This window comes from Equus asinus, chromosome 23, assembly GCF_041296235.1.
Source record: "Equus asinus isolate D_3611 breed Donkey chromosome 23, EquAss-T2T_v2, whole genome shotgun sequence".
NCBI lineage: Eukaryota > Metazoa > Chordata > Mammalia > Perissodactyla > Equidae > Equus > Equus asinus.
The window spans coordinates 30,437,508-30,462,119 of NC_091812.1; the positions used below are offsets into that span (position 1 = coordinate 30,437,508).

The 24,612-nt window shown below is 37.8% G+C and overlaps 1 protein-coding gene across 6 annotated transcripts in view; it reads right to left on the reverse strand.

Moving 5' to 3' along the window:
* The window catches only part of TRPM6 (transient receptor potential cation channel subfamily M member 6), a 164,023-nt gene that overhangs the window by 9,454 nt on the left and 129,957 nt on the right, over positions 1-24,612 (reverse strand). For 5 of the 6 annotated variants that reach the window (XM_070495635.1, XM_070495634.1, XM_014848704.3 and 2 more), the window contains 10 exons: positions 21,367-21,490; positions 18,201-18,292; positions 16,633-16,691; positions 15,080-15,105; positions 11,656-11,706; positions 10,102-10,167; positions 8,003-8,289; positions 7,632-7,714; positions 6,672-6,877; positions 116-167 (listed from right to left, as the gene is read on the reverse strand). In XM_070495635.1, coding sequence (XP_070351736.1) covers positions 116-167; positions 6,672-6,877; positions 7,632-7,714; positions 8,003-8,289; positions 10,102-10,167; positions 11,656-11,706; positions 15,080-15,105; positions 16,633-16,691; positions 18,201-18,292; positions 21,367-21,490 — 1,046 coding nt within the window. The remainder of the gene's footprint in view (positions 1-115; positions 168-6,671; positions 6,878-7,631; positions 7,715-8,002; positions 8,290-10,101; positions 10,168-11,655; positions 11,707-15,079; positions 15,106-16,632; positions 16,692-18,200; positions 18,293-21,366; positions 21,491-24,612) is intronic. The other variant, XM_044767631.2, reaches the window with a different exon arrangement.

The following is a 24,612-nucleotide window of genomic DNA, read 5'->3' on the forward strand; positions in this document are numbered from 1 at the left end:
AAAACCTTTCTAGGATCTAGGCAAGAAATATAAATGTTTAAAAGTTATTTTTAGAAAACCATGTACAGTGTGTTAAATGCAATTTTCTAAATGATAACATCATAAATTAACTTACTGTTTGTCTTCAGGTTTTATAACAGATGGATCTGTCAAATTTTCTCCAACACCTCCAAAGAAGAAAGAAAATTCATTTAGCAAGTGGGGATTTCATTTTCTCAGAAATTCAAGAAAATAATCAAATTTTAATTTTTTTCTTTAAACTTGTATCCACCCAGTAATAAATTAAACATCATGTGAATTCACTGCACTATAAAAATTGTCCAGGCATATTTGGAAATTTTAGTTAATGCACTGTTTCCTGCAACCCCATCTTACATTATAATAAACTTCTGGGCCACAAATGAATGTTTTAGTGGTGCGTTCACAGTTACTGATAGTAGCATCCATCATTTACTTACCATTCATATATAATAGACATTCTATTTTATTTTCTATAATTCTCAGTGATCATAAAAGTATTAGCATCCTCATATCTTCATTTTACCAATGAGTAATTGATGTTCAAAGAGATTAAGCAATTTGTCAGAGGCTGCATAGTGCACAAGTGATGATAACAAGATTCAAGTTGAGCCAAAGCTTGTGTCCCTCCCACTAGGCCATGGTCTCCTTAGATAGAGAGTCCATCCGTGCTTAGCAAGACACAAGATGCTGCGCGCTTCTGCAGGTACGACCTCTGCTCCATCAAAGACACATATCCAATGATACATATATAGCCTTTGTAAACAGTAGAATTCAAATACCCCCAAATTCTTGACCTGGGTGCTGGTTACACACGTGTTCAGTTGCGAAAATACTTTGAGATGTATGCTTATGCTGTGTGTACTTTCCTGAATATACGTTATTTTTCAATAAAATTTACTTCTTAAAAAAATACCAATACATAAAAGGATAAGGGTAATTTAAAGCTATCATTTATCAAAACAGGGATCAACACCCAAAGTGAATCTCTGTCATAAAATGCAAGTGGTGAGGAGACTGATTTCTGACAGCAGGAATGTTTCGTAGGCAAGCTGATCAGACAGGTAAATGCATCATTTGGCATAATTCAACAATTTCTGAGCTCCTCCTCCAATCAGCACTGGTTCTCTTTGCTTGGAAGAGACCAACCTTGTGGGAAAATTATTTTAAAATCTTATGAAATTTATAGCATTATTATTTATTTGTATTATGTATTTGGCAGAAAAAAACAAAACATGTTTTCTAACCACTATTTTAAAAAAGAAAGATTTTTGCTATGTTCTGTATATTTTACCATATGCTAAACATTTTACAAGAAAATGTAATCCTTACAGTTTATAGACCTTTCTCCTAAGAGACTGACTTCCTTAGGAAAACAATCTGCTTAGAGTCAGAGTTTTCAGCCTTTTTTGTGCCATGATCCTCTTTGTCAGTCTGGCAAAGCTAAGGGACCCCCTTCTCAGAATAATGTCTAAAATGCATAATTTAAATACGTGGGATTACCAATACAAGGAAACCAATGATACTGAAATCCAGTTATCAAAATATTTCTTTAACTGTTGTATTGTAATACATGTGCTTATTTACTGAAACATTAACTAACAGGATCTAGCACAAGTCTAATAACTACTATAACATCCAACAGGTAATAAATATAAACAGTATTTTGAGATATCTGCCAACACAGTAATGTGCTATGTAAATTATCTGTAATTGCTGTTGCAAGCAGTCACAGGTACTGCCAATACCACTGTGGTTTCTGGTCTCCATGATAATTGAAGGAAATGATGCCTTTCAGCTGTAGGTTAGTGAAAATAAAGTTGTAATTTCTTTTCTCATCAAAGTTCACAGACCCTCTGAATTCTATCCAGGGATACTTTAAGAACCCCTGGCTTAGAATCTCTTCATACATTGATTTTTGAATAGGAAGAGGGTTGAAACACAGGCTCAAGGGAAAGTGTGTGAAATGTGCTTTGCTCGTCATTTATTCTTTTTAAAGAAAAAGTCATAGGAAGAGGTGAGGCTCTTTATACTTTTCTCATTACAGATATAAGAAGGAAAAGCCTAGAGAGACTCTGCTTTTCTAACCATATAGTAAATAGACAGAACAACAGAGAGACCAAGGACCATCAACAGAAAGACTAAAGGCTACAAATCCTTTCTATGTTTAAGCTAAGACCTAACTTTAAGCCCGAAGTTTCCAGCATGACTGAAGCTTTAGGCTGATGTCTGAGTAAACTGTAATTTAAGCTGGGACTATGCACAGTACCTAAAGAGGTAATATCAATTAGGAAAAAGGAAGTTTCACAGGGAAAAAAAGTCTATCAAAATCACATCAGCTCCTGTTTACTGTAAATCTTTTGCTTATTAGATAGGCAGAAGAGAAATGACAAGAATGGACATTGAGGGTATTATGCTAAGGGAAATAAGTCAGATGGAGAAAGCCAAATATGTATGATTTCACTCATAAGTGGAAGATAAAAACAACCGCCACCACCACCAAACACACAGACTCAGAGATCAGACTGGTGGTTACCAGAGGGCAAGGGGGGAGGAGGGTGGTGGAAGAGGTAAAAGGGCACATGTGTACAGTGATGGATGGTAATTAGTCTTTCGGTGGTGAACACGATGTAGTCTACACAGAAATCGACATAGAATGGTATACACCTGAATTTATATAATGTTATAAACCAATGTTACCTCAATTAAAAAAATTAACTTTAAAAAAAAAAAAAAGAAGACAAGGGATCTGGGCTCCCCTCACAGCCCCATCACTTCCTAACTGTGTGACCTGGACACCTTCTTTAACCTCTCTGAGTCTCAGTTTTGTCATCTGAAAGTATGAATAAAGGGCCTTATCTTATGGGGTTACTGAGAAGATTAAATGAACTATTGTAAACAAATTGCTGAGCAAAGTGTCTGACCCACGCGGCACTAAAAAATGTCAACTACTATTTTTATTATGTTTATTCTATCAAGACCTCTTGTGAAGTAAAATTCTATTTTCCTTACCACTGGTAAAATCATGTTCTGATTATCTCATTTCCCTAAAGTACTGTTTCCTAATGAATAAATCCCCCAATAAGAATGAGAGTAGAGTATCCACAAACCTTTATATTCCTAAACCCAATCTGACAGTTGAAAGCTTAACTTCTGCATATATATTTTGGGGCCCTCCAATGGCAGAAGGGGCATTCCAGTGTGTGAAAAATAGAGAGCAGTCCATAGAGCCAGCGATGCACCACGAGCACCACCACCCTTGCCTCCCCAGCTACACAGGAATCACCCAAGAGACAGACTTTAATATTGGAGCCCATTCTACCTCACATTTTCCTAGATAGTTGAAAACACAAAAGAAAATAAGCATTTTTAACATCTAAAAATCCCAACGGCATAGCTCTTTACCAGCTTTAATAGAGTAAATGCCCATGTACAGGTAATATGCCTCATGCCCTCTTAAGAAACCCAGAGGCTTACATTCTGATCCCAACCACCTTGGGATACATCAGTGAACTTCTGCATCTGTGGAAAGAAGCCACCCTCCTTGTAGCAGCAGAATTCATGATGATGTTGATGCTAATGCTGACTTATTCTGGAAACTGCTTTGTTGCATAAAAAATCTAATATCTCCAAAAGTTCTTTGAAAAATATACTGAGCTTTCAAAGATTGCTCCAGACCACTGTAATTTGAAATGAAATTGTTTTTAATTCCCATTGCTGGGAATTAAATGCTGAATTTCAAGTGTAAAGATGATGATTCAGGCCCTCATATGTAGGATTTTTAAATGAAAAAACAGACTGGAAAACCGCAGTATAATTACAAGTAATTGGAAATTGGTCAAGTCTCCTTAGAGTTCAGCTTCCTCCCCTGGTGTGGCAGCTCCTGGGTTAACGATTGGCACTCCCTTAGAAGAAAGTAGAGAGGAGAAGAAAAGAAGAAACTGAAAGAATAAACTGCCAGAGTTTTTCTCGTTCCATCTTTCCCGCAAAGCAACAGGGAGCCACAGCAAGCAGATCAGGGCTTCACTTTACAGAGGCTCAAGCTGGGGTCTCTCTGCAGTACCACTAGGACCACACAGCTAAGAACCCCCAACTGAAGATTAACTTCCATTTTAAAGAGCCACACAGAGATTAATACTAACAACAGCAATAACTAACATGTACTGAGGGCTTGCTATGCATCAGGAACTTGTCTCATTTCAGCCTCTTAACAATCTGATAAGTTAAGTACATAATATTATTTTCCCCAATTACAAATGAGGGGAGTGTAACTCAAGATGGTCATCCCCTGGTCACACAACTAATTCGTGGTGGAGCCAGGAGTCAGAGGTCAGCACTGCAGCTCCAGGGCGCCTCCTAACTGCTGCTCCTGGGCCTCTCATCTCCACTCCCTACCACCCAGACAATGCACATCATCTCTCCAAAGGCCAGAAATACTAATCAATTAAATAAAATACAAAACTGAACCAAAAACCATTAAGATATTTTAAGAATACATAATATTCTCCCCATTTTTCCTTTCCAACCTGGTTTGGATTAAATATGACCATTCATAAGGCTTTAGCCAAGTGCCTGGTACAAAATAAGTACTTAGTAAATGTTAGGAAGTAGTGGTAGTAATATAACTGCTTATAATTACTATTATAGCATTCATGTTCTTCCATAAATTTAGGCCTAACCAATTGGCCAAAACTCTCTGATAAATATCTCAATTTCTTCATGCTCATTCTATGATGTCCACTCCTCCCTTCTTTGAAGGTCAATGTTTTGACATAGTTTATTTGGAGTGGCCTATTTCTGTAATTCACATAATTGCCCAGTAAAAGAATAAAGTTAATTCCCTTTTCTTCCCAAGATGATCAACACAGCATTTGTTCTGTTTAATGTCACTTTGGATTACTAAGAGGCATAAAAATCCCCAAACATAAACATCATTAAACAAAAACCTATTCAAGTGGAACACAAAACACACTGAAGAGTCATCATTAATTCCTTAAAGTTTTTCTTTGGTTGTTTTTTTGTTTCTATTTGCTTTTTAAACAACTCCACCCAAAACTCAAAGCACAGACACTCAAGTCCAGATGAAAACAATCAACTGCTCCCCAACATGAGCTACAAAAGCAGATGCCTTGGGCACCAGCGGGTTTACATGGATCATGTACTCGCCGGTTTAAAAGCTGAATCATCTTAACTGTTTTAACTTTGTTTATATTCCTTCCTAAAATATTGTGTGAGGGTTAGAAATATAATTCAACCCTGTAAACAGCACATATCTGAAAGGGCAGAAGGACTTATGTGTAGTTTAAAAAGTACATACACATCCTTGAACACATGACACAAATTTCAATCAAAATGGCTTTGCAGTCTTACTGGACATTGCTCATGATGCCCCGGGATTGTCTATCTTGACAGTCCCCAGCCTCCAAGCCTAGCTTTCAGCACAGAATCCCAGGACTGCAGAGGTGGGAAAATCAGAGAGGACAAGAAAAAGGCCCAATCTGTTTAAATGAACCATAACATGGTTATGTCCTATGGGCATGAAACTCATAAAGAAATCAGAGACAGTACAGTGAAAAGGAAAGAATATGGATGGCCAAACCAGCTTAAGCTTGAGTCCTGGCTCCCCCTTAAGTAGCTGTCCAACCTTGGGCAAGTTATTTAAACTTTCTGGGCCTAAATTCCCCATAATATCTACCTCCAGGTGCTGCTTCTGGGATTAAATGAGATAACTTCTATGAAAGTTCCTGGGCTAAATCCCTTATTTCAAACCAAAGCTCCAGTCAGTGAGCCCAAGGACTAAACTTTGACCTTAATACATATTTCGTTCTGTCCCTGCAAGGAAAGCCTGCTAGAGATACTCTGTTTTGTGCTGCAGGATTATGAATCCCATGTGAGGTGTTGATAGTGCGGAGATGTGCTGATCAAAGGCTTCTGTTAAATAAGAGTGCACCGCGTCGCCTCTCTCAGACTGAGTTTGTACTTTTGTGAACTGTCATATCAAGGTAACAGTAAAGAGAGCTAGCTAAATTATAAATTGCCAAAGAACTGAGCTTGAAATCATGAAAAATGCCTAGAATTTAAACTTTCCCATGAGTATTAACGCGTGTGTGTTATTCTGAACCTAAGTCCAAGGTAAAGCCATAAAACTCAAAAATTTGATACAAAACTCATTTCCCATTAAGATCAAAGTTTTAGATGTCTTTCAATTTTAGGCAGCTAATCTTCTGCCTAGATTTTTCCCTTGATCTAAGTGGGAAACAACACAGCAGGTGCTCACGATCACCACTCTACAATGTCTCTGAAATAAATGGCCTCACCTCCCTTCAAAGCTAGATAGAGCAACTCCCCACATTACCCATCCTGGTTCTTCCAAGAGCTCCCGGGACACCTGTCTGGTTGCTTCCACTTAGGTCAGTTTCACAAACAATAAATAGGAAAATGGATATCATCTTTCAGTTTTCAATTTTAAAATAAAGAAAAAAGCACACACTGTCAAGGAAATGTCTCCACTGAAAGACCTTAACTATGGCTTTGAGTAAAGAAAGAGCCGGGGTCAGATGTGGGTGACAGTAACATGGAGAAAGCAATCCCTGGTCAATGTTTCCTGAACTTTGCCTCATGCATATGGTATCAAGTCTTAGGCTATCAATCACCTTGCAAATCTAAAACGAGGAGCTCTCCCCGAGTATACTCATAGGTCCAGTGAGAGAAAGCCAACATCAGTTCCTCCAAGGTGTTGCTGGGGGCAATTTCATCCCCGTTGTTGTTGTTATACTTCCGGAACTCCCCTGTCATATACTTCTCAATGGTCAACCATTGGTTGGCTGAATGGCAGTAGATTAAGAAAACTTCCAGGAACCTATGAGGGGGAAAAAGAGGCCATTGACTCCCCACAAGGCAGCAAAGGGGGGGTGGGGCTTACATAACTGAACAGTCAGCAGGAGAGGAGATTACCTAACTCTGGGCTGATGCAGCCTCAATGCACATGCCCTTGGCCTTTCTATGCAAGAGATGGAATGCAAAGATTGGGAGTTTTCCCCAAGTTTACCCGCATCCCTTCTCTTTGAGGAAATTTTCCAGCTCTTTTATTAGTACCGGACTCAACTTTTCTTGCAGTGCTCTATAAAGTTTGTTGTAAGTGAAACAATAAAATTTTACTCTAAGCCCTCACACTGAATTATGATCTGCCTTGCTAAATGAATGCAAGTGTATGGTGACACTCAAGTGAAAAAAGCAAGAGTTCATTCTTATAAAGTTCCTAATTTCTTTAAGATAAGGAAAGAAACCATGCTTAAAATAGAAATGTTTTTCTGCCATAATGTTTTTAGACATTAGTAACTATACTCAGGATCTGCCTGTCTCATGTAACTGAGAGGTCAGCCAGGGTCTCTGTCTGACCTTCTCTTCTCAACTAACATAATTTCAGTGATCTAAGCCAAGGTGTCCCTGGGATGTCTAATTCTCTTTGTACCAGGCTCCAGAACTATGGAAGGAAGAACCCAAAAATAAGGTCATGGGAAACTTCCCCGTGGGTCCAGTACTTCTCATGACTGATAGGGCTGAGAAGAAATTCCCACTCAAAATGAAAGGCCAGGGTGCCAATATTTCCTCACCTTGGTGCGTAGGGAATGGTTTGTGGTTTCACTTGGTTGAAGGTATAGATCAGTTTTTGAGCAGCTCTTTGTTGTTGAATTTCCTACACAATAGAGAACATAGATAAATATATTGGTTTACTGTCACATGTCTACTAATTAATGATCATAGAGTTAGTAAAGGCCTCCCAAGTGTGATTTTTTAGCCTTATTCAGCTCCCACCACTCCCTACTCCAAAATAAAAATCTCTACAAAACAAAAATAGCAAAATACTATCATCTCCAAAAAAGAATAGGCTACCTTTTGGGTTGAAGATAATGGCTTTTGGTCAAGATGTAGCCAGATCTCCTTTCTTTGCCCTGTCCATCTGGGCTCTGGGTCCCTGACTTACCCTGAGGCAAAGATGAAGCACAGTACTCTCCTGGAAGATGTTGTGCCAAGTCTGCACAACCTCAGGAAGAAAGGACTTCACAATGAAAACCTGCCCTGGCTTGAGAACATCATCCTCAGACCAGGTACTTATGACTCTCATGGCTCTGCGGAGGCCACCACCCATCTCCTCTCTGGACAACACTTGGATCATTGCAGCTCTCCCTTGCTGGGACCAAGAAGACATGCTTTTATCGAGATTCAAAGGGGAACTCTCCTCCAGCCTGTAGACAGTTACTTCTTCTCCTGCTGCAAAGAGAAGGACAGGTGAAGAGTTCACTGAGATCATGGACAGCCTCCTAAATATCAACTCAGAATCAGTTCAGTTTCCCAAATGATCAGAGAAGAATGTGGAATTTCACCTGTGCCGGGATAAGCACAGAATAAGGACATGAATCTGGCCACGTTATTGTCCACTAAAGGGGGATGGGGGAGAAGGGACAAAGCATCAGACGTCATACTAGAATTACGTTGTTCTTATTATAGACTATAACTAAACAAAAACAAAATCAAAGTAATAAGGCTATACTTCTTTTGTTAAAGATAAATACTTTTCAAGAGATAGTTTAACCCCCTGTTTATTATCATCCCCCTTAGGAGCTTTTTCACACATTTTTTTCCTAATTGCCCCTTCCATGACATTTTAATACCACAGATATAGAGGATATCTGTTTATGTCTTGTGTATATATCTGTGCCTTATATGTAAAAAGAAAAAAATGTCTTTGCTCCCTAGGGATGACACTACCTCCATTGACAATGCATGGTTTAACACAGTTGAAGTTAGACAGAAGCCCAGAGCCTCTCCCTCCTTCCTTTGTGCCTTTGGACCAGTTATTTAAAGTCTCACTTTCCTCATCAGTAAAATGGCAGTGGAAATAACGCTTACCTCTCTGGGTTATTGTAAAGATTAAATATGTTAACCTGGCTAACGTGACCTAGAACCTCAGATACAAACTCAATCCCACTTAAAGGATTTTACACACAAAATGCTCTTCAACTGCTATACAGCTTCCACTTTAAGGCTGTTGAACAGGGAGCAATTCTCATTCCACAGACTCCTGAATTCTCATTCAGCCTAGACTTCTTCTAATACAGTGGTTAATGCTTCATAACAGAAGTAGATATTCTATACAACTCCTGTCCAGCCTGTGTTTAATTTTCTCCTTACACCGCTGCTTCAAATGGCTTTTTTTTGCAAACGCTGTGCTGGTTTACCAAGAAAGGAATCTATTAGCTTGTGTTTGTATTTAATTCCTTACCAAAGAGGCATGTTTCGGTAACGCTTAGTTACATATTTTCAAATATTTACTTTTGGTGCCCAGATAAATGCCACCAAAGGTCTCTTTTCGAGGACGTAATACCTAGAGGATTTAGAACAGAACTACTGAGTTGCAAAACCAGCCATGGAGCCAAGGGGAAGGAGAAGGCATCTGCATCAACAATCAGAAGCCACCTGATCTGTCCCCATGTGAAGAGTGTGAGGAGAATCAAGATCTAGGACAGTGGGGACCCTTGTTATATTGTCAACTGGCCGGACAGAGAAACTTTGGTAGCCTTGGCCAACACAAGCTTGTTTTTCTTTACTACTCCAGCCTTTGAAAACTATATTTGCTCTCTGAGCTAAGAGCAATTAGTTTACATGAAACAAAACAAACAAATAAAAAACAATATACAAAGCACTCCTCTTCAGATGTCTGTTAGCTTTCACCGTATTGACATTTATCGCTGTCTTCTGTGTTTATTATTCATGGTTGGTTGGTTCTTTTCTTTCCTACTTACTTCCAGCCTTAAGTCAGTGAATGCCAGGTGCAACATTATTGCTTTCTTCCCAACCTCTGCTCGTTATAGCTCCCATCTCCATAGTATTAGACTTTGACCCTAGATGCCAGCCGGACAGTTAACAAGAGTTTACATTTTAGGAAATTAATCTCACTAAACTGCAACCATCGGCAAAATGAAATTTTCGACTAAAATGATGCAAAATGGTTTCTCCTTTGATTTACTAAGATGTTATGCCTCTGCCCTGGCACAGCCTCAAGAAGGTAGAAATGGCACTCACCAAACATTTGGATTGGTGTAAATGGTATGGTCTGAGAAAGCCTCATTAAATTGTTCCTTTCAATGGCTGCAAACAAAAACAGATTTACTATTTTAAGTATGCATCAGTGGGTTGAATTTACAAAAACCCTCCTCCACATCACTATATTCACATAATACTAAAACATTCATTTCAAAGACCCCTTACTTTTGCCTTTATCAAAATTGTTATCTATAATACAGTATTTAAAATGAAATATGCCTTAAATAGGAAGGATATCCCAGTCTCAGGAACAGATTATACAAGATTATATAACATGGTCTGAGTTAGGGCTGTCATCTCTACTTTCCTGAATACCCAATCACATGCTAATCTACACAGATGTGGAACTTTCTTTTAAAGGGCATTTTAATCCGTGGTCTTCATTCTCTGGTTTTTCTTTTCCAGGGCAAATCGAATGCACAGTGGACTGTGGGGACATCTACTGTTGACTTTGCACACTTCACCTTCTTTACCCAGAGAGAGCTGAAGACCAGTTTTAATTAGAAGCAAATGATCTGCATTCTCCTGTTAAGAGCTGTATCCTAACAGATCAGAGTCAATATGAGTTACGGTATTCCTCACCAGAGACTTTCTTAGGTTGACAGCTGGAGTCAAAATAATGGATTACTGCTGAGCTGAAAGACCCAGTTATAAAAGCCTAGAATGTGAGTCTGGAATCCACTGAAACACTATTCACCCCAGAGAATTCAGGATCAGGCAGTATATTACTGGCCCCTGAACACACGACCTTGATGTAATAATAATGGTAATTATCACACCAATAAACTCTTACTCATGTACTGAGTTTCAGATTGCGTAAAAAGCTTGCCTGTGTACTATCTCATTCAATGCTGACAGCAATGACACCCAAAAGACCACCCATTGGCACAAGTCCAGTCGGTGGTTACATTGCTTTGCATTTCAAAGTGTTTCCCTCTTAATTCTCAACTAGCCCTTTGGCAAACTGTTCCTCAGGAAGGGCAAGTATAATTATTTCCACTTTGAAAGAAAGACAACAGAAGTACCATGAAGTGATGTTGCTTAAGAGAGTCAAGACCCTTGACATCTTGTTTAATAACATCTTTGTAAGGTGTTTTTGTTGCATTTACTCTGTGGGCTTGGCATTCACTCAGTGTCTATGTTCACTGAGGGCCCAGTGAAGGTACAAAACCCTCCCTCAAAGAACTAGTTTCAGGCCTGTCTCTTCGTCAATCCAAAATACAGAGATCTCTGGCTTTGGGATGGCTTTCAGCTTGTAAGGAATTTTCAAATCTCAAGTTCATCTTTTTCCTTCACAATTTGGATATTGCCAATACATTTTTTTTAATCCAAATTCCCATAAATCCTAACAGTTTGCTTTCCCAAGTCAATGGCAAGGTAGGAAATCTGAATGTTCTTCTCCTCGGAGTGAAAAACAACTATTCAAATTGGGAGCCATATCAATACTGTGGAATTCATCAATGTTTCCATTTACAAATGCAGAATCACAGACATTTAGCTCAGTTGTCATGTCTATGTTCTCATGCATCCTACCTGAATAATGATGGTGAGGCTCTTCAGGGCTTTTTAAGGAGGCTGAGATTTCTGAAATTACAGAAAAGATTGGCATTTTAATTACTTAGCTAGAGATAAATACATGCTTATGAATATATTGCCTTCAAAGTTATTATTGAACAGGTTAATCAGAATGGCTTCTTGGCATTCGAAAAAAGATTGCCTAATATCCCTTACCCACACTATTGCACATGGCATCCTGACAGCTTCCAATCATCAATGTAATATCTCCAAACATATTTATATAGGGAATTGAAGAAAGACAGGTAATATTAGCCTCAAAGATAGATTTCTTCTGAAGCAATTACACCTCTGGGTTACAGAAGGCACTCAGCTGCCCATCAGACTTCATGACATCCCAGATGCACGATTCTCTGAGCTCCCTACCAAGATGCAGTGCCCATATAAAGACATTATTAATACCAAGTGATTAGCAGACTACTTCACTGACCTAAAATGACAGGGAAATGATGAAAACACATTAAGAGGTATATTCCAGAAACAAAGGAGGAGGTGGAGAATATGACAGCAAGGGATTTGTTTGCTTATAGGAGGCCTGTGTGCTGGGAACAACTCTTGAGGGTTTAACTGGTTCTCTTCTATCTGCTCAAGTCCTAAATTACAAGCCTCCAGAGAAATCCTTTGCTACGGTTTTGCCATTTCATAAAATCAAAATTAAAGTGGAGAACTTTAGTCTCACGGCATAACTGCTTTATACCTGGTAGAGTAAGCAGCATAATGAGCCCAATTTCACAGATCTCTCTGGATTCTTGCTGCTAGATAAGGAAAGGAACAAAAATCCCTTCCTTTGGGAGTGCCTGGTAAAAAGTCATATCAGCAGAAAAGACTATTCTTTTCTGAGTTCCATTCAATAATTAAAAAGAAAAAAAATTCAGATCCCACGATGGGTCACGCTAGGTGTGACAGATGTGAATAAGATGTGGCTCCTACCCTGGAGAAAAACAAATATGAAATACTGGGAGAGAAAAACGTGTATCACAATAATATAATCACAATACAGTTTCCTAAGTCACACGACAAAGGTGTACGCAGAGGTTTATGGAACACACTCATCCCACCTGGAGGGTAGAACCTTCATAGACAAACTGAAATAACATGTAGGGGCATCTGAGTCTGATAAAGTTTCAGTCTGCATCTGAGTTTCAGTCCTGGCTTCACCAGAAGTGTGAGAACTTGTTCACATTCATTCAACACATCTTTATTGAACACCTTTGCGCCAGGCACTGGTCTATGCTCGAGAGAAAGAGTAGTAACCAAAACAGAGAAAGTCTCTGGCCACATTGTAGTAAAGGGAAATAGAAAATAAATAAACAAGTAAATATATGATGAATATAGTATATTACATATATATCAAGTTAAGAAGATTAGGAAGTGCAGGGGACAGGGAGGTTACTATTTTATACGGGTGGTTAGGCAAGGCCTCTCTGATAAGGTGAAATTTGAGCATAGATCTGAAGGAAGAGAGGGAGTGAGTCATATGGATAAATGACAAGTATCCCAGGCAGAGGTAACAGCAAATGCAAACACCCGGAGGCAAGACTATGCTTGCTGTGTTAAGAAGAATGTGGCCAGAGTGGATTGTGCTGAGAGGAAATGAGGCGGGAGAGTTGGAGGAGGGGGAGCAGATAAATAGGGCCTTGTAGACTGTGTTTGGACTTCACTTTTACAGAGCAAGATGGAATGCCATTCGCATAGAAGAGAGACTCAATTTGACTTACAGTTTAAAAAGGTTATTCTGGCTACTTTCTGGAAATAGACTGTTAGGAAGCAACAGTTTAGAGGCCATCCTGTAATCCAGGAAAGAGATGGGGTGGAATGTGGAGGTAGCAAAGTGATCAGATTCTTGATATACTTTGAAGGACTTACTGATGTGCGGATGGGGGGATGTGAGAAAACGGGAGACAAGTATGATTGTAAGACTTTGGCCTCAGCAACTGGAAGGATGGAGTTGCTGTTTCCTGAGATAGATGAGAAGGGAGGTGGAACATCTTCTTTAAGATGCTTTCTAGACACCACATAGTGTTAATAGATGGGTGGTCATATTTTGCATGGCAGAAATTGAATGAAAGGGTTCATAAACATGAGCCTAAAAATTGGACTGGGGCCAGGCTGTGGAGTGCATTGAGAAAGACTAAGGGATTTTTGGTCTATCCTGCAGGTATCTGGAAGCCACTGAAAGTTTCTAAATAAGTGATGATTTATCATTTAGAAAGATAATTCCAAAAGGAACACAGGAAAGTTTAAAGGGAGAGAAATCAACCACAACGCTAACATAAAATCAAGGTTAAAAGAAAGTATATACTTTCTATTTAGGAAAATAAATGTTAGAGGCTTTAAGCGGGAGCATTGGGGTAGAGCAAAACAGACAACTTTTGAAGGTGAGCGTAGGAGTAATACAGAGTTAGAAAACAAAAGCTGATAGCTAAGAGTGGTGGGGCGGGAAGGGCACTGTAAATGACTAAGGCTCTCAGCTTGGTGAAGGATGAGGAAGCTATCAGAGAGACCAAGAGCCAGTCAACAAAGAAAGAGAAAAACAGCCAGGGAAGAATAGCCTCACAGAAACTCAGAAAATGGATTAAATGGTCAACGTCAAATGCCATGAGTTCAACGAGGACTAAAAAGACGTCATGTGACTTAGTAGTTAGAGTGGCGTTTCAATAGAGCGGTGGGGACAGACACCACGGGCTGAAGATTGAATGTTAATACTTTTGGAATCAATTTGGAGGTGAGGGACAGGAGTGGCAGTTTGAAAGCTAGGTAAAATCAAGAAAAAGATTCTTTTTTTTCTTTTGTACAGAAAAATGACTTAAATTTGTTTACAGGTGGAGGAGAAGGAATCACTTGCAAAGGAGGTACTGAAGACCCGATAAGCGCGATGGAACAAGGCCATGGAAGACAGAAGCATCCATCTGCATCAAGGGGTCAAGAATGTGGAAAGGAGCTCATAGACTGTGGTGAAGTTTGAGAGCAGCTGTTCAGAGGGGCTTTACCGGGGAGTTTCACATGGCTTAGCCCTGCTTCGCCACTAGGCATAGCCTTCTACAGGGAGCATGTAGGAAAAAATACCCATAGACAATCTTACGAACAGTTCTTAATGGGAAATATGTAAAAAAGTGACAGTAAGAGTTGTTGAACAGTCTAAATGAGCCCAGTGGTTGTACCTTCACTCACAGAGAAACCAGAAAATCACAGTCAAAAACACGTGATTTGAAAAATTTTAAATCAGACATCAGTCCTGATTCAGCTTCAACTTTCTACTTTGTAAAGTAGACAAAAATAATAAATAGAATTTCAAGAACTACAAAAGTCTCTGCAGGAGAGTGAACCTCACCATTAATGAGATGAAAAAATAAAAAGAACATGTTCAAATATAAAAACTTACTGTCAGCTCCATTGGAACTTCTCAACCTGTTTGAAAAATTAGTTGTTTAGAAAATGCTTTAAATTTTTCAATGATCAAAGAAATGAAAATTGTGAAACAGCAACAACACAGATCCATATGTATATATGTATGTATGTATTTCTTTCTTTGAAAGAAATGCATCAGTTATATATGACCCCTATCTTTATCAACAGAGAAATAATTTACAGCCCCTACAATTATTTTCATAGAAAAATAAACACCAGATATGCATGTAATTCATTTACTGTGTATGCCCTAAGCTAACTGAAAAGTACTTGTTGGTTTTTGTTTTTAATTAGCTATGTGATCACACCATATATATAAGATTTAACTGTCTTTGTGTTGCTCTGGATCAATTAAACTAAAGTGTTCCTGAACTATGCAAAGTAGATGCCTACAAATGAGTCTGTGGATGTCTCTGGACAAGCCTACAAATCAGTTTCATTAGCCCACGTGGCCCCTAAATGTTTACAAGCTGAAATTAGCTCTCTCTAAATTGTCACTTGCCCTGCTCAAGTGCACAAGTGGCCAAGGGCAAGTCTGAATAAACACATTCAAGAATATCTCCAGTATTTAGGGTCCTGGGGGAAGAAAGTACAATTACAATTATTGTTTAATTTCATGCTGCAATAATCCACCACTCTGCATGAGCACAAACTACTGAACCTTTGGGAGAAGAAAGTCACGTGCACTTTAAAGTCTGGAGGCAGGCTTGCATGGAGAGACCCTAATGGGAGCTCCAGAAAAAAGGCCATCCCAAATAGAGCTGACTGAAAACTGAAAGTCACCTTCTGCCTGCTCCGTATCAACTGGCCCTTGGATGGTTTTGAATTCTGCTCCTATCGCTGTACGGATAGTTCATTTGATGATGTAACTGGAAAAATCCAGAAAACACTACAAACAAAACAGAATAATCTTTGCTTGGTTGGTTTTCAAATTTTATTTCTCTGAATAAATCAAATTCCAGGAGGATACTCAAGTCTACAACCATGTGAGTTCTTTGTCTCCTCTCTCTCTCTCCTTCTCTTCCTTTCTCTCTCTGTTTCAATACTTCTCAAAGAGTTAATGCTTTGACAAACACTTAGGATGTTAAAGAGAAATGAAAAATAAAAAAAGATCAACCTCATGAACTAAAAGAAAAAAAGAATTATTTTTAAAACAAAAGAAAAAACATAATCAAGTCTTCAGTCTAGGTCTTTTTCTTTGGGCAAAACAGATTTATTCCTACTCTTTAAGGCAAATTTCACAATCTTATCTATCAGAAAAGATGATACTCATTATTCCATGTGTGCTTTTTTGACACTGAAAAGACAAATGTTTAATTTGAAATAGTAGTACATATTTCACAATATTCTTAAAAGGCACTCAGGTGAGATTTGGCTACCCTAAACAGGAAAACTTGGAGAATAAATAATTTTCCTTGTTGCTAACAAAAGAAACATATTTTCTGACCAAATGAAACCTTTGTTCCCAATCAGGTTAAAAAAAATAGAAGCCAAAGACCTTAAAGGCAGACATTTAGAAATACTCACAGGGAGTTCCTATCGAGGTTGGTGCGCCTGGAATTCCACAAAGAGTTTTTGCTCAGATCCTGAGCAGAAAGGAAAGGTCATTACACATGTACCCAATATTCTCCCACTCCAAGCCTGCAGTAATACCGTTTGCAAAACGCAATCCTCGGAGGGTATAGTTCCTTTTTCCCCTTCCTCTAGCTCAATATTTCTTTTACTAAACACACTAAATCAGGCTAGAAAGATGCATAATGTTAGCACAATATCAGAGTAACTCAATATGTTGATGGACTTTAACAGAATGAAATTATTTTTATGGGGACATCAAAGAGAAAATATACTATATGGAGGTTTTCTACAGAAATGAGAGTGAACATATAAAATCAATTAATCACATGAAAGAAGGAATGAAGATCAAAGTTGACAGGAAACTTCAATTATTACATCAAGTCCTATTATCAGCAGATTATTGTTTCAGTTGATTATTTAGAATAACGTTACCTTGAATTTATCTCATTGTATTTCCTATTTAGAGTCAACTATTGATTCTTTAAACCTAGAACACTCCAGGCATTACTCTAGGCATTTTCACTGGTGTTATTTTTGTTATCCATTATCAGTAATCTCATAAGGATGGCATTAGCCCCATTTTAGAGATACGGCTAATGAAGCTCACAGGTTAATTGATGTATAAAGCTTTGAAATCTAGGAAGAGGCAGCCAGGATGTGACAGAGCAGAGGAGGTCCCTGCCTCCAATTATCTTCAGTCTTAATTTACTTTCAAAACCTTTCACAGATTACATTCCTACAAGAACATCTGAGCCTGTCAGTATACATTCATACAGGTCATGTGTATATTGTTCCCAGGTGCATACAGATAATGTTCAAATCAAGACCAATATTAGATTTCTTGGGTTAGCTAACTAGATCATGCTTCCCACATGGTGGATGGCAGCAAAATCGGCACATATTTGTAGATGGTAAGGAAAACAGGCAGCGAAAGCAGAGAACCTCCGTGTTGGAGAAACACTGAGGGTCTTTTCCCCTGCGATGCCCAACTCCCCTCCAACACATCTGCAAAGAGGGTTGCTCAGCCTGTTTCAGTAACCACACCAAGTGAGGAGCTTACTACTTCTAGAAATAAACCATTCCATCCTTGGAAAGCTCCAATTGCTAAAAATTCCTCCTCAAAGTGGGCTGCAATCTGTCTCCCAGAAGCTTCTACATGTTGATTCTAGCTCTAACTCTGAAAAGCGTATTGAAAATATCTTATTTTTCTTCCACATGGCAACTTTCACATATTTGAAAACAGTTTCAAAAATTCCTGAATTTTTTCTCTTTAGAAATACCCAGGATGAATTATTGGGTGGATAAATGGACAAATAAACTGCATAAAAAGAACAAGTAAAGAACAAAGTGGGTTTGTGAAAAAACTGAGTATGTATTCAAAACAAAGATTTACATGTAATACCAATAAAAAGTAGAAGTCAACTAAGGGAGATAAAGGTAAAACAGACACAGTCAAGGAGTTAGAGAAGTATAGTGTGCAGGAATGTTTTTTTAAAAAGTATCAAATAAAACGTTTTTACCTCTTCAGATTGCTTTAGATAATCACTGACTAGTATAGCATGCCGTTCAATTTCTTTAGTTTTCATTTTCTGATATATGTAAGGCTTTAGACCTGGTTAAAAGGAAGAAAAAACATGAAAGAACACATGAAAATGTGTCACATTCAAATCAGTTCCCAATAGAAAGATCTGAACACAGTGTGTTCATCTAAATTTGAATATAGTTTTTTCCCCTTTTTAGCAAGTTTTAGCAAGATTCCTCTGTCCTTTTTTTCTCAAGTGGTTGAAAGTTGTATATTGTAGTTTTCAATAGTTACCTTCACATTTATAGCAATTTGTACTTCTGTGTCAGAGTCAAGAGTTAAATCACCCACAGCCTGTCCTCCCGTAAAGCAACACCTGTGGAAATTCTCTTACATTCACCTTCTTCTGCACCCTACTGTCCACGCTTTCTTTAAAATACATGAAATTTTAGTTCCAAGTTGTTAGGAATCTTTCCTTAACAACAGCATCAAGCATCAAAGTCAGCTACTTAAAAAACAAAACAAAACAAAAACAAAGGAAAGATCAGAAGGAATGCCAACAAATAGGTTTAATTTTTAGCTCCTTCTTAAAAAGCATAATGAGGATCATTATTATTATTATGTTTTATACCTGGTACCTACAGAGTCACTGGCATATCGTAGGTGTGCAATAAAAATTTAATAAATACTTGGTTGGATTAATTCTGAGAATAATACTTATTAAGGGTCCCTGGCTAAATGTAGGACATAACAGTTGTCATTTTTTGCCCTAAGGATTTTGTGCTGGGAAGAAAAGCATACAAGAAGTGCAAAAAACCTATTGGAATAAAATCACAAAACTTCATATATGATATTTTTTGTAATATAGTAAAGTTATGATAAATATGGTTTCAGTGATAGCACAGTATTATAATCAAAATAAAATACCTAAAAGCTAAAAATGTGCTTTTCCTTTTCACAATTTCCTCAGAACTTTACATTTCGTGTTTAGAGAGAGCTACCTGACAGTGTATCTCCCAACCTTCAAACTTGTATTTTTTAAAATTTTTTTCCAATTAATTCTTAACTTGGACAAGTTTCAAAAAACTAAGATTCTCAACTCAAGATGTGGTTCAAGGAGGATACCGGAGCCGGCCCGGTGGCGCAGCCGTTAAGTGCGCACGTTCTGCTTCTCTGCGGCCCGGGGTTCACCGGGTTGGATCCCGGTATGGACATGGCACCGCTTGGCAAGCCATGCTGTGGTAGGCGTCCCACATATAAAGTAGAGGAAGATGGGCAAGGATGTTAGCTCAGGGCCAGTCTTCCTCAGCAAAAAGAGGAGGATTGGCAGCAGTTAGCTCAGGGCTAATCTTCCTCAAAAAAAAAAAAGGAGGATACTGTCCTCCTCACTTCCTCTAATTAGCCAGGTTCCTGGAGTCAGCCTATTTCCCAGGACTTCTTTCCCTTTCTCATCATCAGACTTAATAAGATTCTTTTCCAGAAACTTCCTGCCACCCACATCTTTCTTTCTTTGAAATTTGTTGGAAAGAACTTAAATAATTTGGGGGGTGGGGATAAGAGAAATGGGTGAAGGTGGTCAAAAAGGTACAAACTTCCAGCTGTAAGACAGCGAAGTCCTGGGGATGCACCGTTCAGCATAGTGACTCTAGTTAACAATACTGCACTGCTTATTTGAAAGTTGCTGAGAGAGAAGATCTTAAAAGTTCTCATCACAAGAAAAAGAATTTCTAACTATGTGTGGTGACGGACGTTAACTAAACTTATTGTGGTGACCATTTTGCAATATATACATTTATCAAATCATTATGTTGTACAACTAAAACTAATACAATGTTATATGTCAATTATATCTCGATAAAAAAAGAACTTAAATAATTTAAGTAAGAATGATATACAATAACCTAAATATCAGTCAGACTATTTATAAAAAATACAATATATGATATATATATATTTATAAATAAAATAAATACATTTATAATTGGTCTTAGAATCATATCTTTAGGTATGGGGTTTGATTTATTCAAAATTATAGGCTCTAGTAAACTGTGTGATTTAAGGTAAGACAATTAAACTCTCAAGTCATCTTTGTAAATTAAGAGGGTTCTGAATAATTTAATTTCTAATGTCTCTTTCAACTTAGTGTTCACTTGATTATCAGTGATTTAACAGACAATTGAATATTTTTAAACATAAATCAGGGTTTCTCAACCTTGGCCTTGACATTTTGGCTGGATAATTCATTTTTGGAAAGGAAGAGATTGTTCCATGCATTATAGGATGTTTAGCAGCATCCCTGACCTCTACCCACTAGATACCAAGAACACCTGCCCGCGCCCCCCCCCCCCGAGTTGTGACAACCAAAAATGTCTTCAGACATTGCCAGATGTCCCAGGGTGGGGTACAAAATTGCCTCTTGATGGAAAACCACCAACCATAAGAGCAAGCAAAGTTTTAAAGAAGCATAACAACATGGATTTCAATACAATGTCTGTTTCTATCTTAAGTTGAGTATTTCAAATAATTTAAATCTCTATAAGTCCTTAATTACATAGTCCTTTCTGATCAAAATTTAGTAAAGGTCTCTTATTATCTAATTCAAGCAGTTCAAAGTTCTGGTCACTACTCTCAATTCTGTTCATAATCTCCCTCATCTTAACTGTCCAGACTTATTTTACATTCGATGCTTAGCTCAGAGTCTTCATTCCTAGCTAGTTGATCCATCTTCTTTCCTCTACAAAGGGATACTTGCCCATGGAATAAACACTATATATCAGCAGTAGTAAATAACCAACTACAACTCAATCCACTGAGTTCTGTGTAAGGGTCCATATCAGTGTCACATGAACCTTAAGAATTTATAAAATTAGACAACTCCCACCCCATAAATCTGACTAAGTCAACACTCTCTGAGCCAGGTTCAACAGCTCTGGATAAAGAGACTATCGAAATCTTAATTTTCTTTTCTGGATCCTGACAACAATTCCATTAAACAGAAGGAAATTTTGTCCCTTTCATAAAAATTAAAAATAGAAAAGAGGGTGTTGCCACCCTCACGCTCCCTCATCTCCTCTTGAAAGAACAGCAGGGACCATCAGTGGTCTGGGGGAAGAGTGAGGAAACTACCAGAGTTTTTGAATCCAAGAGTGTAGACTGTTACATACTTGTCTGACTAAATTTGGACACTGTGAGCCAGTTCTTGCTCCTCTCCTCTTCTTCTGAGATGTTATTTTCTCCTGGCTCTGAATTCAGTTGGTCACTTGGAGAGCAGGTATTGACTGTGATGACCTGGAGAGAAAGCCATTTGTTGGATCACAGTGACATTAATATGAAAACATTTTGGGTCACATTAATAGGGGTACCATGGTGAAGAGCAGCGGTTGTTGCCATTGTCTGCACATTAAATCACCTGGGAAGCTTTGAAAACTCCCATGACTCATGCTGGTAGGACACAAGCAGCCATGTAATTTCTATTTGCAGTCATGACTGAGAACCAGGGTGAGGAGCGGGGCTTCTCAGACTCAAGTGCACACCAGAACCACCCAGGACTGTGTTAAACCGCAGATCGCTGGGTCCCACCCTCAGGCTCTGTGATTCAGTAGGTCTGCAGGAAGGGAGAATTTGAATCTCTAGTAAGTTCCCAGGCAATGCTAACGCAGCTGATAGAAGACCACAGTTGGAGCACTACAGGTATAGAGCCAAAAATCATAAGACTTGGACTCAAAAGAAGTTGTCTTGGAATTCTAGCTCTGTCACTTAGAAGTTACGTGAACTTGGGTAAATCACTTAATGTCTGTGAGCCCCATTCCCTTCATCATTAAAATAACAGACAGCCAATAATAATGGCTGGCCTCTGTACTTCCCAGGGTCAGAGAATAAATGGGGTAAATTGATAAAATACAAAGCAATAAACAAATGCAAGTTAGTACTTGAGCTCAGCTGCAATTCCTAGTTGAACTCTGGCCATTTTAAACATTCCAAAAAAAAAAAGATCTACTTAAATTCATATTTCATGGGATTCTAACAACTTCTTTAGAGGGACCAGTGGCGCAATGGAAAACACGCCTGACTACGAATCAGAATAGTCTTCTTTATCAAGCTAAATCTCTCCCTCTAAAGGGTGAGTTTGCATAATTGTCTTAATACTTGTCTCTTTGCTTCTGCTTCTCATTCTAAAAAGAGCTGAGGTGCTTTAAAAAATGCATCCAGATTATTATATGGAAAAATACGTGGAGGATAGAAAAATGAAGCAGGGTGTTAAGATCATGAAAAGTGAAGTCCTACAGAATTGCTAACTCAGATCTAAGGCTTCCTAACAATAAACAAAAAGATTCACTAAGTGAAAATGAAAACAAAACATATTTTGGTATTTGTAGGAGATAGCTAAAGCAGTGATTAGAGAGAATCTGATAGCACAAAACGCCTGTATTAGAAAAGAAGAAAGTCTCAAATCAATGACCAAAGCTTCTACCTTAACAAACTAGAAAAAAAAAAAAAGGGCAAATTAAATCCAGAGTACACAGAATGAAGGAAATAATAAAAATAAGAGCAGAAATCAATGGAACAGAATTTAGAGAAAAGCAACAAAATCAGGAGCTGGTTCTTTAAAAAGATCAATAAAACAGATAAACCTGTAGTCAAACTGATTATGCAACACAGAAATAAAACACACATCTAAAATATTAGGAATGAGAGAAGTGATGTCACTGTAGATGCCACGGGCAATAAAAGGATAATAAGAGAATTGTACAAACACTGTATGCCAATAAATTCAACAACTCAGATGAAATAAACCAATTCCTTGAAAGACACAAACAAAACTCACTCAAGAAGAATCAGATAACCTGAATAGCCCTATATCTATTATAGAAATTGAATTTGTAGTTTAAAACATTCCCACAAAGATGGTTTCATTGGTTAATTCTACCAACTAATTATGGTTGAAATAAAATCAATTCTATACAAACTCACCCAGAAAACTGAAGAGGAGGGAACACTTCCCAAGTCAGTGAATAAACCCTAGATCACCCTGACCCCAAAACCAGACAAAGACATTACAAGACAAGAGATCTAAAGACAAATATTCCTCAAAAACATAGATGGAAGAAATCTTATCAAGATTTTAGCAAAATGAATACAGCATATAAAAAAGATAACACATCATGATCAAGTGGGGTTCATCCCAGCCAACTTGACTTAATATTCTAAACATGAATTCTAATATTATAAAATTAATTTACATAATTCATCATATTAACATAATAGAAGGGAAAAACCATCTGATCATATAAATAGGTGCAGAAAAAGCGTTTGACAAATGCCAACTTCCATTAATGATGGAGAAAATTAGAAATAGAAAGGAAGTACTTCAACTTGATAAAGGGCATCCACATAAAACCTACAGCTAATATACTTATTAATAAAAGACTAAATGCTTTCCCCTTAACAGCAGAAACAAGGAGAGGATATCTGTTTCACCACTTCTACCCAATATTGTACTAGAGGTTCCAGCCAGTGTAATCAGGAAAGAAGAAGAAATAAAAGGCATCCAGATTTGAAGGGAAAAAGTAAAACAATCTTCATTTGTAGATAACATGGTCATTTATATAGAAAATTCTAAATAAACAACCAAAAAAACCCTATTCAAACAAGTTTAGTAAGGTTGTAAGATACAGGATCAATATTAAAAAATTATATTTCTATATGCCACTGCCAAGTAATTTAATTCAGAAATTAAAATTTTTAAATAATTGCATTTATAGTAAAATTAAAAATATTAAATACTTAGGGATACTTTTTAAAAAAATGTGCAAGACCTGTACACTGAAAACTACAAAACTTTGCTAAGAGAAATTAAGAAATATCTAAATAGAGAGATATATCATGCTCACGGATCAGAAAAAACTCATTATCATTTAGATGCCAATTCTCCCAAAATTGACTCATAGCAATTCCACTCACCCCAGCAAGCTGATTCTAAATTTATGTGGAAATTCAAAGAAACTAGAATAGCTAAAATAACTTTGAAAATGAAGAAAAAATTTGGCAGATCTACAATACATTATTTCAAGACTTTATAAAGTTACAGTACTCAAGATGGTGTGATATTGGCATAAAGACAGACATACAGATAAATGGAACAGAACAGAGCCCAGAAAGAGATCCACACATATTGTGGATATACATGGTCAACTAATTTTTGACAAAGGTGTCAAGGCAACTCAATATGAAAAAGATAATCTTTTTACTAAAAAATGGTAGAAAAAGTTGATATTTGTATTCAAAGAAGAAAGGGGGGTAAGAAGGAGAGAAGGAAAGAAAGAGAGAGGGCGAGAGGAAGGACGGAAGGGAGGAAACTCAGTCCTTACCTAGCCCCATACACAGTCATGCGTCCCTTAACAACAGGGATA